Source organism: Ciona intestinalis, chromosome 2, assembly GCF_000224145.3.
Source record: "Ciona intestinalis chromosome 2, KH, whole genome shotgun sequence".
In the NCBI taxonomy this organism is placed as follows: Eukaryota; Metazoa; Chordata; class Ascidiacea; order Phlebobranchia; family Cionidae; genus Ciona; species Ciona intestinalis.
Window position 1 is genome coordinate 4,211,648 of NC_020167.2, and position 15,878 is coordinate 4,227,525.

Here is a 15,878-nt window from a genome sequence, read left to right on the forward strand (position 1 = left end):
AAACTATATTGATGTTTTTTATATTTTGTTTTAGTCTTTTGCGGATCGAGCGTACCGGTGGCAACGCTATTAGAAAACCTTAGCCCACTATACCTAATTACTCTATGTCGTTTTAATGGGGAATTTTATAGATGAGCATCATTGCAAATATAATTTAGGTAGATGACGTCATCGAACACATAGGTAAATGACATCATCAAACAATGTGTTTATTGAGACACGAACGAGGCGCGGTCGACGCCATAAATCGCTTTTATTCGCGCTTTTACAAATCCACGTTTAGAATCCCAATTATTGATAGCATGGTATAAAACAAGGGTAGTGATGTGTGCTGATGATGCAATCTTGCGGCAATAAATCAGGGCGGTAACATTTCAAATTCAGATTTGCACTCTGACCTCTTCAGAAAATTTCTTTCTTTTTACAATCGGTGATTATTCGTTTTACTGAATCTAGTAATTATTTGGTAGAGTTTTCGTAAAGTCAGCTGAGTTTCATTAATGCAAAGGAATCTTTGAACGCCTGTGTACGGAATAAGTACGAAGCAAGAGAGTCGTAAGGACAGAGAAAGTCGCTCATCGGGCGGTGCAGCAAAAAAAGAGTTGGGTACCGCACTATAAGACGCGTTGTCCTGTGTAGGTAGAAGCACATTCGACCAAGTGCACGGTATTAGTCAGATAGAAAGCAACCTATATAGTGTTCATAATTCTATACAGAATATAAATATATCCAACGATGATCTGTAGAAGTATTTGCCGAGTAAAGAAAGCATTCATAGTATCAACAAAGTCAAATGTTCGAAAATTTGTGTGCAGGAATTTTTAAAATGTTAGTTTTTCTGAATTTTTTTGATTCGGTTGATTGTCGCAATCCGTCACGTCTGTTTGCTTTGTTTACGTCACTATGGGCGGTTCTTCTGATCCACACAACGGCTGGACAAGGTAATTATGACAATACAATGATTTATTAAGAGTGATTCTCCAAATCCTTATTTATTTATCCGTTAGTTGTATATGTTACAAAGATAATGTACGCCAGCGGCTATATATCTGGTACGCGAAAGATTTCCGGAAAATCTCTAAAGTTTTCGTCTTAAATGCCGTTTTCATCTGAAACTGTACTGCCCCCGTTCCAACTTTATAACCTGCTATTAATACTCATTAAACTGCCATTACCAGTCAATAATGAGACACAGGTGACACCCAACAAAGCGGATAAATCAAACAACCTTGGCGGACGTGTTTAAAAATTACAAACTTGCCGAAAACGTTAAATTAACGACATAGTGGCAGTTGAACAGATGGTAGCTATTTCCGATGGTCGTAAGCATGCCTTTCTAAACTGCATAGAATCTTATCGTAAAATGTCAATCAAAAGAGTCGCATGTTTTACAGGTTTGGACACGTAGCAGTAAATTAACCCGTTCTCCCATATCTACAACTTATCAAATTAGTTTAAAACACTGTGTCAAAACACAAGTATTAAAAATACTAAAATTGCCAATGCTTTGCGCCGTGTATTCAGTACGTTTGGTGTTACTACAGAATAGAGAATTAATCCATGAAAGAACAAAACGTAGTTTTTTTATACGGAAATCGACAGCAGTACTCGAGTACAACATGTTTTTGTAATTAGTCTTCGTGTTACACTAAACACCCAAAGGAAAGAAAATCGGCAAAAAGTGTTTGTTTGTGTTTATCAGTGTATTGTTTGTTGTAATACGATTACCATTTCTTACACGTAGATTACGTAGTTAAGTATACGTTTTCCGCGAGAAATAGCCACGTTATATGAGAAAGAAATGTCCGAAATTCCTTGTTTTTTCACCCGGGGCTAAAATGTTTTGTTTCGAAAACGCCCCGAAATCGCACTATTGCCATTTATGCCTGCTGGGTATAATTGATTATAACAATAACACCATGAGCCTTAATTAAATGCATTGTAGCGTGACAACAAATTCTTGAAACGTTACAAATGTGACGCTAACAAAGACAAATGAATGTTTATAGTTTTAGACTTTAGAGTTTTTGTATTATGTCCTGCTTTATCAGCAATATATACACCGATGTAGAAATCCCTTCATTATTTCGCATTGTATGTTATTATCAAAGGTTTTACGTGTCCTTCAGGTAGGGGCACGCACGTTTAGAAGTTATGCTCATCCTGGCATTGAGCGATACCATGCTGCAGTTACCGCTTTGAGAGAATTAGAAATCGGATTCCGATTGTTAAAACTTATTTCTCACGCTTGTTAGTGTAGCTTTATTTTCAAAGCTCTTTGTTGTTTGGTGTAAAATCCTTAACAAAATCAGCAATTATACTGTTCGCCGTTTCTGGAGTGTAAGTGGCAATTACACGACTCCAATTAGGAAATAACCTCTTAAGCAAGAGAAGTAATAAACATACAATACTTCCTCACAAAGATAGAAAAACCCGTATATAAATTATGCAAATCCGTAGACTGTATTTAAATAGGTACACAATGGCCTACATATATTGCATATATAGGTCATGTATACACGTACACACATATTTGAATATGCTCATCATGTTTTGTGGTGTCGACCTACAAATAAACTGTGATAATATCAATAGCTCTTCCTCGACATATCGGGTGTGCAATTTTTTTTAAAACGAACTGTTTTCCAGCTCCGCTATTACATTCTCCCCAAAACATGCTTAAAATTGTTCAAATACACGGGTACAGTAAAGCCTGCAGAAAGGTAATTTAATACCAGAACAATGTCGCTTATGTATAATTATTTGCACGGTCTTTCGTATTATAAATAGCAGCTGTATAGGCATCCTCGGTGACGTGTGGTGACAGCCACAACTTGTGAGTTATCCCTCCTACTTTGCCCGAGGGTTTTCGTCGTATAAGAACCAACACTTCGAAATCGGAAACAATTTATATCAAATCGCTCGCAAATCGTTTACTATCCCTAAAAGATTACGACGTGCGTGTCTCTTTTTACGCATAATAAGATTACATTTCCCCAGTAGGCAACTTGAGACGAATGTGTTTGTTGTTGTGCTTGTTTTTTTTAATTTCAACAATTCTAACGAAAAAATAAATTACTGAAACTGTCCGCTTATAGGTTATGGTGTCAACATTTATATTTTTTCATTCTTGATTTTTTTTTATTTCAGCTACGTCATCATGCCAATGCCAAGTTAATGTTTCTTACAGAAGACTTTGTACCTCGGTAACTGGTCTTACTAATCAGGCAACGTGCGAACAAGCTGGTTGTTGCTACGATTCTAGATCATTTCCAATCATTTTTGGACTTTACTCGCCACGGTGTTTCGAAGCAACAGGTATGAAGTCGGTTAAACGGACATACCAACAAAAAATCAAAATTTGGGTGTAACGAAAAATCAAAAATTGCGTAAAAATAAGTGTCACTCCATTTTGACCGTTTCTAGTTATTAAAATATTAAAGAAAGGCCAAATTTTATTTCGGATTTGGTATAATCAATAAATGCTTCTTCTTTGTGATCAAATAAAGTTTCGGTGTATTAAGTTTATTAATAAGATGTATAGTTTCGCCCAATGCCAGCATATATATCTGGTGCTGGGACGTTAAATAAAAGGAAACCAAACTAAGTACAACATAGATAATGGTTTTACCGGTGGTATACTATAGTACACTGGGCGATTTATTTGTTTCTGCTTATAGCACACAGCACCGTTCTGTATATATTTATATACATTAACACGTTGAAAACTTTACGGGTTTTAAACTCATATATGCAAAAACAAATGCATGTCATATGGTATAGTTATCAAACGCATTTGCAGAGCAGACATGTGTTTGCAAATGCGTACACCCTCATTGTAAAACGTTTCACACAACGTTTGTAACCACGTTTTGTAGATATTTGTGTTGATTTATTTTTCGCTAGAATTGACACTAACAAATATATACTTAATGCAGGTGGTCCTTGTGTGAGTCAAAAGTGCACAATTCCAACTTCCATGCGAAGGAATTGTGGATACTATTACCGGTATGCTTGTGAGCGGATTGGTTGTTGTTTCGATAGTTCTCAAGCACCCTCTTGCTACATTGCGCAAACAGGTTAGCATATATATATGTGTGTGTGTGTCAGTGTGTGTGTGTTTCTGTAAAACTTGTAATTTCTTACTCTATCCTCACGCCGCTTGGCAGGAAAACGACACCTCGTACCAGCTTACGAGTTCCAAGTATGTTACTTTGTGGGGGAGATTTTTTTATATGTGGGGGCCTGGGGTTGATAATTTGGACAACCCATTAAAATGTGTCTTAAAACGGAAGATTACCAAGCGCAACGAAATATTTTTCACGCACGATCCTTAATCTGGAGTCTTATATATTTTTGTTTGGTAACGCATTTTCAGCTTCGACTCCAACAACGGCTACAACGCCAACGGCGGTGACCATCGGCAGAACAAGCATGCATGGCTGGTCTCAATGGTTAGCTTGGTCAACGTGTACGTCTACTTGTGGCAGAGGTGTAAGACGAAGAGCAAGATTCTGCTCGTATTTACGTAAGTGAAAATATACATTACAAAAGCCGAATATGTAAAACATCTTTATTTTAAAAAATATATATAAGGCATCACGGCCGAAACTATAGGAGTAAAGTCTGTATCTCTTGTAGGCCGCGAGTATCTCTATTAGGCCATGAAAGCATGTGTTATTCGACACCATAACACCTATAATATAGTAGAGTGGGGGAAGATAGGGCACCTTTAGCACAGAATAATCATATATCCTGATCGTATTTTAAACAATTAACAATGATTTATCGGAGTCATGGGGATACGGTTTTATAATCTTTAAATGTATTTTGTTTACTGTCAAATTAGACGGAAAACTACAATGTAAACGTGTCCCGTCTTACCCCACCTTGATATACATAGTTTAGTTGTTAACAAAATCCGTTATTTTAAAATCGGATGAATTCGCAGGTTCTGGTAGAGAGGTTGATATGCACTTTTGTGGCCGAAGGGTCGAAGCGGCTCAGTCGGAATTTTGCAACACTGCGCTTTGCTCGGCTTGGAGCAGCTGGTCAAGAACCGGAACCTGTTCTGTTACCTGCGGCAATGGAGGAAGTATTGCCACAGAAAGGTTACTATATAACACACCATACCCTAACTCCTTCTCGTTAATTTTTAATTGTGTGTAATGGTGTTTTCAAATCTTATTTTTAGGCGGTGCATTGGAATTGGAAACCCAGGGTCCAGTTCTTGCGTTCGTAAGGAAACGTCATGTGGCGCTGCGCTTGCTTGCCCGACAACTATTACTGCTTGGAGTGATTGGACGGCCTGGACAGACTGTTCCACAGGAGGTTGTTCACCAGGACGGCGGTCAAGGTTTGTTGCTGCTTTATGTTTAATTGGGGCTACACTGTGGCTGGACTATATACACATTAGGGTGTGGGAGGATGGGACAATGTTCACACTATTTTCTTGCCTCATTTGGTAATAAACAAAGAACATTTAAAGAATTATAAACTGTATCCTTGTACGACTCACTTAGAGCGTAGTTGGTATTTGTTTAGGACACGATCAGGATATATAGATATCAAGTGCTGAAGGTGTCCCATCTTACCCCACAGTAATATATAAAATTTGTCTTTGTTTTACAGGTATCGTCGTTGTAAACAAGCGGAAAGCGACGTGAACCTGGTTCTATGCATTGATGATTCTTTCAAGTATCTTCTGCCGTTGTCGTACTACGCATCTTATTATTCACAACAAGAAAACTGCAACAACTACATGTGCACTGCCTGGACAACCTGGACGGCTTACGGCGCTTGCCCGAGTTCGTGCCGATCAAGTTTCGGTGACACACCACAAAGAATATCCAGACGAGAATGCGTGACCGATACCTTTGCTCGGCCTCAAAACGTCGAGGAACGCGACTTTTTTACACAATGTAGCAATCGATTCGTTGACTGCGTTTTGCCAATTTGCTCTCAACAAACGACCGAGCTACCTTTCACACGACGAGTAACAGTACCTCAAACCATTATCTCAACAGTACCTTATACTATAATGACCACCCCATACCAAACTCAACCAGCTTACACGAGTACTTTGCCAACCGAGCTTCCATATACCACCAGCACATTTCCGACCCAACCGGCTTCGACTTTACCTACAGAAGTTGCGTTTACGACCGTACCCACAAACCCCCCAACTACTTTTACTGACCCGCCGTCGACTACTCCGGTGGAAACAACTTTTCGACAAACAACTCAAGGTCCCCAGACCACGATTCCACCAACACCAGCAACTACTTTATTACCTGATGCTCGTTGGTCCCCTTGGACAGGTTGGTCTCGCTGTTCCACTTCATGCGGACCTGGGATCCAACTAAGACTCCGTCAATGTGTAGATAGGTAAGAGGATAATACATAACATTCGTATTAATTGAGCTTGTGCTTTGTACCTGCGTTGATTGTTCAGGTGCCAAAATAAACTGGGTAAATTAATCTGCACCAAAATAAACAAAATAAAGTGGGTAAATTTATCTGGAGCATTGTAAAGCAAATATGGAAAATTTTAACATTGGTAGATAACACTGCTGTCTGCTGCTCGCTGTTGAGTTATAACACGGCGGTGTCATGCGGTCTCGGGATCTTGCAATGTGAAATATATGGTTGCTATATCTATGCACAACTGCATGGTTTGCTAATAAGTTTTAAATAAAACCCTAATTCCTTTTTAGCAACAACAACATGTTAAGCGGCCCCAGTTTGTGCGGTTCCGGTCCCTTAATTGAAAATGGAACTTGTAACGAGAATTTGTGTGGAACGTGGGGAGAGTGGTCACCATCCAATTGCGTCGTGGACTGCTCGGCAACAACTACTAACCAAGGATTCCATCTTGGAAGTGTAAACCGGACAAGAGAGTGTGCAACATCAAACACAGATAAAGGTATCTTTTTAGGTCAACTGTAATGAGTATATTATGTTACTTTTTTAAAATTTCTTTTGTATTTCATTTTTATTCCGCATTCAAATACCCTGAAACCAAACTTTATTAAATCCAAAATCAACTTATCAAAAATCATGTTAAGTCGCATATGACTTATTTCTTTCTTGTTTCAGGGATGCCCGATTGTTACATACACACAAGCTCGTGTCTTTCGGACGTTCAATGCTCAGTTACCGTCACTACAGCAGAATCCTCAACGGTACCGAACGTACCTGTGTTAGGGGAATGGGGAGCGTGGAGCGAATGTTCGAGTGAAACTTGTGGTTCAGGTGTAAGACGACGTAGCTGGTCTTGCTTTACACCTCAAGCGTGTGTGGATGTAGAAGATGAAGAAGAAGCATGTGACAATGACCCTTGTGACGTAAGAATTGTATATATGTTATTAAAAGGGATATTGATAAGGCCGCAATGTTTTGTGTAATATATACCGATAAAAGAGGTTCCCATTTTAAAATCGAAAAATGAACTTGGTTTTTAAATAGTGCAAAATGCTAACGTTAGATTTCCATTCTTAACTGATTGAAGACTTCGTATGTTTCCAGAATTGGTCCCAGTGGTCTAGCGGAGCCTGTAGTGCACGATGCGGGGAAGGCGTAAGACGAACAAGTCGTCGTTGTCTTGATGACGTCGGAATAATTCCAGTAGTTTGTAATGAACGTAACGAAACTTGCAACGCGGGAGAATGCGGTAAGCAATTTTTATAAATAAAAACTTTTAGTCAGTTACGTAATACTATATTTGCATAGATCAAGACGTGGATTTCCTGTTTCTGGTCGACTCATCGGACAAAGTGGATGGATGTCCGGCTCTTTTACGTACTGGGTTAACTAAACCTGTAACACCACAGTTCCAAAGCAACGAAAGCACGCCCGTGTATACGAAAATGAAAGAATTTATGTCATCGTAAGGGAGTGACGTCACATTTCTTCCAACTACGTCATTACACACATTTTTTTGCAGATTGGTGACTGATTGGCGAACGGTAGAAGACTCGAAGTCCCATGTTGCTGTTCAGCTGTTTAGCGAAGCGTGTAGCCTTTCTTCAGATTACAATTTGAACTTGGTGAAGAAGATAAGCGACAACAACGATAACGTCACTAGCTATGTAGGGGGGCAATTAGATCTAAAATTCATGTATTATATGATCGTGGACTAACTAAAGCTGCACACAAATCCTATAGCAGGGTAGGGAAAGATGGAACAACTTTTCGTTCTATTTTCTCGTCCTATTAAGTAGTAAACAAAGAACATTCAAAGAAATATCAAACCATATCCTCATGAATTTTCGTCGTTAAATGTTTAAAACACGATCAGGATAATTAGATGTTACGTGCTATAGATTTGTGTATTTGATGCAACATGTTCGAAAATTGACTAAATCTGCATACAAATCCCATACTAAACCGAGGACATATCATTCATGCGTATTAATTTTTAGATTGATTCCATCAACTACTTATGTGGTGATCCGTGGTTAGACTGGGCATTACGATGCACGCAACGTAAGGTCCTTACGTCATCATACGGCGACAGATCTAACGTCCCGAACGTGATGATTGCATTAGTGAGCGCCATTCCACGAGCTTACCGCCCATCAAGTAGGTTACATTTATACAAAATATCAACAATAATGTGTTTTTTTTAAGATATCGAAAACGATGTGTTTTTTTTTTCAATTTAGATTTTCTCCTTTCGACTCTGTCGTCCAGTATAAAGCGAAGAGGTGTCACCATCATCACCGTAACTGTAACCCCAAACTCGCGCATGAGCGCCCTCTCGCGACAGAAACACGTTGAAATGATGCGAACGCTTGCATGCCAATCCACCAGCGGAGCATGCCCGAACTATATTGGTTCAATATGGGACGGTGGATCCCCGGCACAGAGAATACGGGATGCACTCCGAGCAGCGAACCCGTAACAACACTTTTTCATATTGCGTTTTAAATCCTGTTTCTAGCATATACTTTAGCGCATACGCCTTTACCACTTTACCCGTTATATGTGTAGTAGCATGGCGCATGGGGGAAGACGGAACACCTTTATCACATATCGTGTTTTAACAACGGTCTTTGGGAGTCGTGAAAATACGGGTTCAGAATCCTCGGACTGTTCTTGGTTACTACCATATAGAATGATGTCCGTCTTCCCCACCCTACTAAATATATACACACATACTTCGTAATATCTCGTGGCAAAATATCAGCATTGTGCCCACGATGAGGGGAATTTGTAAAATGTGAATTATTCACAGTATAACAATCAATGTATTTTCCGCGCAATAACACGAAGCAAGGTTGAGTAACCACAGCCAACAATGCAACTGCCATACTTTTTAGCTGTTTGAAGAAACAGTTCATATTTACTGTGTGTGTTTTCCGTGGATACCGTGAGAAATAGAATACTGAGGTTAGAAGTTAAATATCTTCGGAATGAATGACGTTTAAATCCTGTTTTTTTTTTCTCGCTAGAACTCCATTTCAGAATAAGAATAGCGCCTTCTAAGATTCTAGGAAGAGTTAGCAGCTTTCAGAAAGCAAATTCTTAACAACATATATGACTTTAACCACCAAGCGAATATGGTCAAAATGTTTCAGAAGTGAAAATAAGGACTCAATGACGCACCCCGCGAGGCGTCACGACAGTAAATGTTCATAACACCTCAAGGTCAATATGACGTAGGTCAGGGTTCTTTTTCTTGAGTTCGCTCTCAATACGATCGACATGAACACCCAGCGTGTCAATCACGTGCTCACCGTAGCGTGAAATAAGTATTTCTAGCTCCTCCTGCGGAAAATAGAATTCCAACAAATATAATAATAATAAAAACGTTTTTAGTGTCTTCGATTACGGCAGCGAAAATTTAAAAATATTTTAAACGAAAAGACAAGATATAGCGACAAACAACAGTTGTAAAACAGGCTTACAGTTAAAAACATATTTACATTTAAATAAAAAAAATCAGCGTGGTCGCTACACCTAAATTTTAAAAAACCTAAGCTTTTTTACCAAGGTTTGTACTGCGTGTATTTCCTGCAACATATTTTCCATGTCCACCGATGCGAGATATGCTCGGGTGATTTCGCGCCCATCAAAGTCAATCTCAGCTTTGAACTTGAATTCTTCCGAGCTTAGTTGCGTGGCTTTGACATCGTATACACCTCTGTGGGAATAACAGTAATGCTGCAGTTAAGCACACGAAAATATGCATAATATGTTTTACGCCATAATGGACAAACAGTAGAAACACGTAGTAAAAATACCAAATCAGAATTAATGTCACTCGCCTGTCGCAGCAACAACAGTCGTATGACGTGGGTGCCATGTCTGCTTACGAGTTTAGTAGGTAATGTTTTATAATTTTATTAATTTTCTTTGTATAGCTGATAATTTTGACATGTAGTGACCATTGGGTTGGAGTTTTTAGCAATGGCCGTAAAGCGTCTTACCGCACAAGGACACAGACACTCATAATGATAACAATTAAAGTCCTGCGTACAAAATAGGAATAGCGCTACCATGCGGCAGTCACCTGATCACTGCGTCATCTTCCAACATTTCCTGCAACTCTTCCAACCTGCTTGGTGGAATCGATCGACCAATCAGAGCGTTCGCATTTGACGTCACTAGAAAAGTTGCCACGCCCCCAAGCAACCCACCAATCATGATTGAGCCAACAGCATCAAATAAAACGTTCCCTGGAAAAATGAAAGAATTTTAACTATTTAATCTAGCGTGGCAAGTTCTGTTTGTTCTGTTTCATACACCTCGTGCTCACTTACGAGTAACCACGTATGTAAATTTTTTTTCTATTGCTTTTTAGCTGACACTTTGTACAACCAGTAACAAAACGTTGTGTTAGTTAGTTAGAGCAACTGCCATTAGGACCACTGAAAAAAGAGATAATGTTTTACTATATCGTCACTAACCGGTGTAATAAGTTAACGCAATCGCTGATCCAGCTATCCCAACCCCCATCACTGCAGCCGAGTCTTCAAGAAGAACAACATTCGTACTCGGGTCGCGTGATTCTTTCACTATGATGTCATAAATATTATTCTTAGAAAAAAAATGTTTAACACTCATATACCTACCATACTCCCAAAACGAGAGCTCGTATTTTTTAGCGTTTCTTCTCGTTTCATTTACTGCAAGCGCCAGAGAGGCGGACTCCATAACTGCTGCACCGAGAAGAACGCTAAAGGACTAAAAAGGAATTATAAGGATCAAGAAATGTTTAAAATCAACTGATTGATATTCAACTGATATTTCCTTGTTGATAATTGAATTAAACTAAAATGAAAACTGTTGTAAAGGATCTAGTGCTATGAAAATGTAACAGATAGAATTCAACTTCAACCAATTTTTGTATTAGAGATATGTATTTCGCCTAAATGGCATCGTCAGTCTCTTATTCAAATGGATTTTTTTGGGTTTCTTATCTTCTTTTAAAATAACTTTCATTTCCTTGTCTCACCATCATGTTTCCGATCTCCAGTCCGGATGCTGGGTGAAGGAGTACCTGGATCCCGTGATAAATACTAGCCCCGCATCCAATGCAAAAGATCCCAACCCCGGATATAAGGGACATGATGTGACGCATGTTTCCGAAGCCATACGGATGCTCCTCATCTGCTTTCTAAAACATATCAGAAAAATTGTTTAAGAATTAAAATTTTGCAGTTTTTGCTGATATGATCTTTGTAGCAGAAAGTATGGATATGTAACACATTGAAAACTGTGTCAGTCGCTATTAAAACTTAAAATCAACAACAATATGACTGCTTTAATATTGAATGAATAAAAGAATGTAACTTAGTTAATCCTCGCATGGCCAGATAACGACAGTCGTAAAACAGGGGTGTTCTGTTTCATACACCTCATGCCAGCCTACAAGTTATCAAGCATGTTATTAGGTAAATATTTTTTTGGAATTTTTCCTTTTTTTCGTTTATGTGTGACTGATATTTGGACAACCCATGAGTGACCACTGGGTTGGAGCAATTGCCTTTAAGTGTATTGCCCAAGGACACATACGCCCACAATGGTAGCAGCGACAAGCCGTGAACCCATTACCTCTGGCTTACAGAAAGGCGTGCTTATCATTTTGCCATGGTGGCGGACTTACCCCACAGTACTAATATTACAATTACCTTCAGTGATTCATTGATTCCCCACAAGAGAAGAAGTTGGTTGCAGGTATCAGCAAGTGAATGAAGAGTCTCCGAGAACATACTTGCCGACCCCGTGCTTAGGAAGCAACCAAGCTTGAAGAAACAAATTAATCCATTGCTAAAAAACAAGATAATATGAAGTACTTTAACAAATCTTACTATACCAATACACTCCTTTATACAAAGTTGAAACAGTTTTCTGAAAAAAAAAAAAACGAAGACGGTGGTTACTAGTTAAAACCTAAATATTCTTCGTATATAACAAGAGTAATTACTACACCAATACATTGATGCATTCATAAGTGAAAGTTCTCTAAAAACAAAAAAAAACAAAGTACTTTAGTACAGACCCTCAATTCCTTCATGCAATTAGAGTGTAATTACTAAACAGCTAGAAAACAAGGCATATAACAAAACTACAAGAAAAAATTTATTTATGTAAAAAAACTGATGAACTAAATAGCTATAAAACAAGGCACATAACAAGACTAATTTTTAAAATAACAAACGTACGCAGCCGCAGCAAACGCCACCACACGGCCTGGACCTCCACTTAACAATCCTTTGTATTGTGACATCACAGGGCCATTATCAGATTGAGACATCGGAAATTGAAGTTTCTGCCGACGTTTTACTTCGAGACGTTTTAATCGTTTTCTTTCACGTTCCAGTGCTTCTTTACTTCCCCATACCTACAAAAAAAGTAAATGGGTCAAAATTATGAAGAATTTGTAGTTTTGAAGAAAATCTAATAACCTTATATATTAGGGATTTGATTCTATGAAAAAACACTATTGTCAGGGGTGCCAGTGAAGCAATAATGAGCCTTAGTTATCCTTGCATGATGTCACAGGTGTGGTATAAGGTAAACATAACGTGCCAAGCAGAACTTTTATGAGAATACATGACAAAAACCAAGGTTAAACAGGGTACCATTGAAAATTAATAAATATAAATGGTTTTGTTTGTCTGCTAGGTGTAGCGACTAGCGACCACGTTTATTTTCTTCCAACTAAATGTAAATATGTTTTTAACTGTAAGCGAGTTTTTAACAACTGTTGTTAATTTTTTGTCGCTATATCCTACCTTTTCAATTATTTTAAATCTTCGCTACCGTGATCGAAGAGACAAATAAAGTTAATAGTATTACCACCTTTGTAGACAAAATTCTGATTATCAATACTTCTGAATCAGCCCACCTCAATTGCCTTTTTCTCAACATCTCGCTCCAGATAAACATGGATGGGAGCGTTGGATGCGTACGGACTCCTCACTCGTATTTGTCTCAATTCTTCGAGATCACTAGGAGGCAGCATATACTCCTGCATTGCCCTCACTGCAGTTATTGTGTTGTTATCCGTGTACTTCTTGGTGTAATCTCTTCGTTTTAGCATGTAAGTTTTCATCTTGGATACTATGGTTGATTTATCTGTATTACAAAAACTTCATAAAACATAAGAAAATATATATATGTTTTTAAACATAAGAAAATATATATGTTTTTAAACATAAGAAAATATATATGTTTTTAAACATAAGAAAATATATATGTTTTTCTTTAAAATAATGTTGATTGCAACCTATAGTTTAAGAATTCAAGATAAAATTTTACAGCAAGAACAAAAACATCTGAAAGTTAGTGTTTGGTATTCTGATAAATACAAGATGACAGCAAATACTATAGTCATATAACATGTTAAAAAAAGCAATATTAAACAGAGAGTGCAGAAAGGATAAGGTATGTAATAAAGTGTGGAATCTTTCCAAATCTTACACGACCATCATACTCCCCTGAACGCCAACCAATGACCCCAAGATATAGATCTTAAACTAATCTTCAACGAAATACCTTCTTTTTTATTTGTAGCATCTAATTCCTTATCTTCAGTCACAGTTTCCGTTTTAGATTCAGATTTTGTTGTTTCAGTTTGAAGAATTCTTGACGAAACATGAAGACTTCGAGAATTGAATGAATCTAAAGTTGTTTTCCACATTGAAGGTGTCTTTTTGTATGTCACTTGGTGGCAGAAGCGAGGACAGAAAAACTGAGTTTTCCAGAATTTCGAGCCAATAAGTTTTCTACAGACTGGTCTGATCATATTGTATAAAGCTGTAAAAAATACAAATCTAAATTTCAAACTAAAAAACCTAAATTTCAATTATTCTGATTCAATAAAACCTTTCATTTTTAACAGAAAACTAAACTGTCCATTTTTAATACCTACAGTGCAAACATTGAGAGTGGCCACAGGGCTTACACATAGCAGAGAAAACAGAAACATAATGACTTAATCAGAGTAGTAAAAAGCTAAACAGCTGTCATTACTCATTAGTGTAATGTCATAAATATAAACAATGTAAGATCTGCGCAGTAATAACACAACAAATAATATCTGCACATGTTTGATTGATTGATTACTAACATAACAAACCATTTATGATTTGTTGAAAAATCTATGTCAATGAGAGCAAACGGTTGATTTAAAATACCGGAGTCGATTTCCTACCTGAAGTATTAACAAAAGTAAATAAGAATTCACAGTGACAGTTTCTCCAGCCTTAAATTTTCAGGTAGTTTCATATTAAGATCATCAACTAAAAGCAAGGTTTGTTCCAGGTTCATACGAACTCGGTTTAACGTGGTTGAAATATCGTCCACTTTCCTAGAATGTTCTGCGTGCTTTGCAAATGCGCGTTGCCGCTCTGTAAGATGGAGCATCACAGAAACACCAACTTTGTCAACTTCCTGTTAAGCAGTGGAAACTTTTTAAGGGTTAATTTTAGGTGAACTAAGTAATGCTTAATAAAGGCAGCTTGAAGAGTAGTTTATTTTTTTTATTTAAAAGAAATCTTAGGTTGCCTGATATGCCATGTCATAGGACTGCGCCCATATTTATATACAGTTGGAATCAAACTACACCGAAACATAACTGTGCAAAAAAATGCTAGGTTTTAAAATATGTTAGACTAAACTATGTTCAGGTATAAATGCCACTTCTACTTGTTCCTGTTAGTTTAAACTAGCAACTCCTACTTTTATTTTTGCGACCAGTGACTGTTGGTCAAAGCTCACAGCAGTAGCACACTGGTTCAAATGATCCTGTAGTCTTGCACAGACTTTTAAACAAGCGCGAACGTCCAAAGAACCACTAAGATCAGCAGTCAGAGGGCGAGAATCAGGTACGGTTAGTGAGTTTGGCAAGAGAGGTTGAAACTTCGGACACAATCCCAACTTAGTTAGGTTTTCTTCAAGCTGAAAGGTTTTGTTTTAATAGCCAAAAACTTTTTGATTGTAACAATTAAAAAAAACAAAAAACCTAAGTGCTAAAAAAGTTTATGCTTGAAAATGCTTTCTGATTATCACAAAAGAAATTTAGTAATGCAAAATCTATATGCATGTTATTTTTATTTTATTACTAATAGGGTCGTCACTATGTTTAAAGTTTTGACAAAATTATAGCCTATCTTCGGAGCTAACAGTTTCAATGCCCACATATACAAACACTAAGCAACATATTTTAAAAACATATTACACCACCTGATCCTTTGGTTCTTCTTTCTTGTTTTGCACAACAACAATACCTTTGTTTTTATTAGGAACTACTTCAGGTTCAGAGTTAGTTGATACGTTTCCTTTGTTTGGTAGCGTGCTCTGCTCATTACCCATGCTTAACACATTATATTTACTAAGTTCATGCCTATCTATTATATGTGTGAATC

The 15,878-nt window shown here is 37.7% G+C and overlaps 3 protein-coding genes across 3 annotated transcripts; 1 reads left to right on the plus strand and 2 right to left on the minus strand.

The window, feature by feature from the left end:
• The first annotated feature begins 791 nt into the window (after positions 1–791).
• LOC100182757 (coadhesin-like) lies at positions 792–9,289 on the plus strand. The gene is made up of 14 exons (XM_002122733.5): positions 792–941; positions 3,151–3,318; positions 3,939–4,079; positions 4,379–4,528; positions 4,952–5,111; positions 5,195–5,356; positions 5,632–6,387; positions 6,717–6,925; positions 7,099–7,346; positions 7,528–7,672; positions 7,732–7,888; positions 7,946–8,090; positions 8,424–8,583; positions 8,667–9,289. Exons 1-14 carry the CDS (start codon positions 794–796, stop codon positions 8,903–8,905), a joined length of 2,988 nt encoding a protein of 995 aa, XP_002122769.3. The 5' UTR covers positions 792–793; the 3' UTR covers positions 8,906–9,289.
• LOC100181166 (zinc transporter 9-like) lies at positions 9,232–15,877 on the minus strand. The gene is made up of 13 exons (XM_026840842.1): positions 15,697–15,877; positions 15,193–15,411; positions 14,666–14,904; positions 14,008–14,268; positions 13,358–13,587; positions 12,672–12,850; positions 12,138–12,276; positions 11,462–11,623; positions 11,079–11,190; positions 10,914–11,021; positions 10,517–10,682; positions 9,994–10,147; positions 9,232–9,771 (listed from the first exon to the last, which is right to left on the minus strand). Exons 4-13 carry the CDS (start codon positions 14,255–14,257, stop codon positions 9,637–9,639), a joined length of 1,635 nt encoding a protein of 544 aa, XP_026696643.1. The 5' UTR covers positions 14,258–14,268; positions 14,666–14,904; positions 15,193–15,411; positions 15,697–15,877; the 3' UTR covers positions 9,232–9,636.
• LOC100180414 (BLOC-1-related complex subunit 5-like) lies at positions 14,695–15,825 on the minus strand. The gene is made up of 3 exons (XM_002122800.1): positions 15,697–15,825; positions 15,232–15,411; positions 14,695–14,904 (listed from the first exon to the last, which is right to left on the minus strand). The coding sequence occupies exons 1-3, from the start codon at positions 15,823–15,825 to the stop codon at positions 14,695–14,697; spliced, it is 519 nt and encodes a 172-aa protein (XP_002122836.1).
• Position 15,878: the final 1 nt, after the last annotated feature.

Excerpts from the sequence above, each read along its gene's own strand:
- LOC100180414 (XM_002122800.1), bottom strand. The coding sequence starts at position 15,825 with ATGGGTAATGAGCAGAGCACGCTACCAAACAAAGGAAACGTATCAACT. Across the intron at positions 15,412-15,696 it reads AAGAAGAACCAAAGGATCAG|CTTGAAGAAAACCTAACTAA; the intron begins GTGGTGTAATAT and ends AAAACCTTTCAG. Across the intron at positions 14,905-15,231 it reads TGAACCAGTGTGCTACTGCT|GAAGTTGACAAAGTTGGTGT; the intron begins GTGAGCTTTGAC and ends ACTGCTTAACAG.
- LOC100181166 (XM_026840842.1), bottom strand. The coding sequence starts at position 14,257 with ATGATCAGACCAGTCTGTAGAAAACTTATTGGCTCGAAATTCTGGAAA. Across the intron at positions 13,588-14,007 it reads TGCTACAAATAAAAAAGAAG|ATAAATCAACCATAGTATCC; the intron begins GTATTTCGTTGA and ends TTTGTAATACAG. Across the intron at positions 11,624-12,137 it reads GAATCAATGAATCACTGAAG|AAAGCAGATGAGGAGCATCC; the intron begins GTAATTGTAATA and ends GATATGTTTTAG.
- LOC100182757 (XM_002122733.5), top strand. The coding sequence starts at position 794 with ATGTTCGAAAATTTGTGTGCAGGAATTTTTAAAATGTTAGTTTTTCTG. Across the intron at positions 4,080-4,378 it reads TTGCTACATTGCGCAAACAG|CTTCGACTCCAACAACGGCT; the intron begins GTTAGCATATAT and ends ACGCATTTTCAG. Across the intron at positions 8,584-8,666 it reads ACGAGCTTACCGCCCATCAA|ATTTTCTCCTTTCGACTCTG; the intron begins GTAGGTTACATT and ends TTTTCAATTTAG.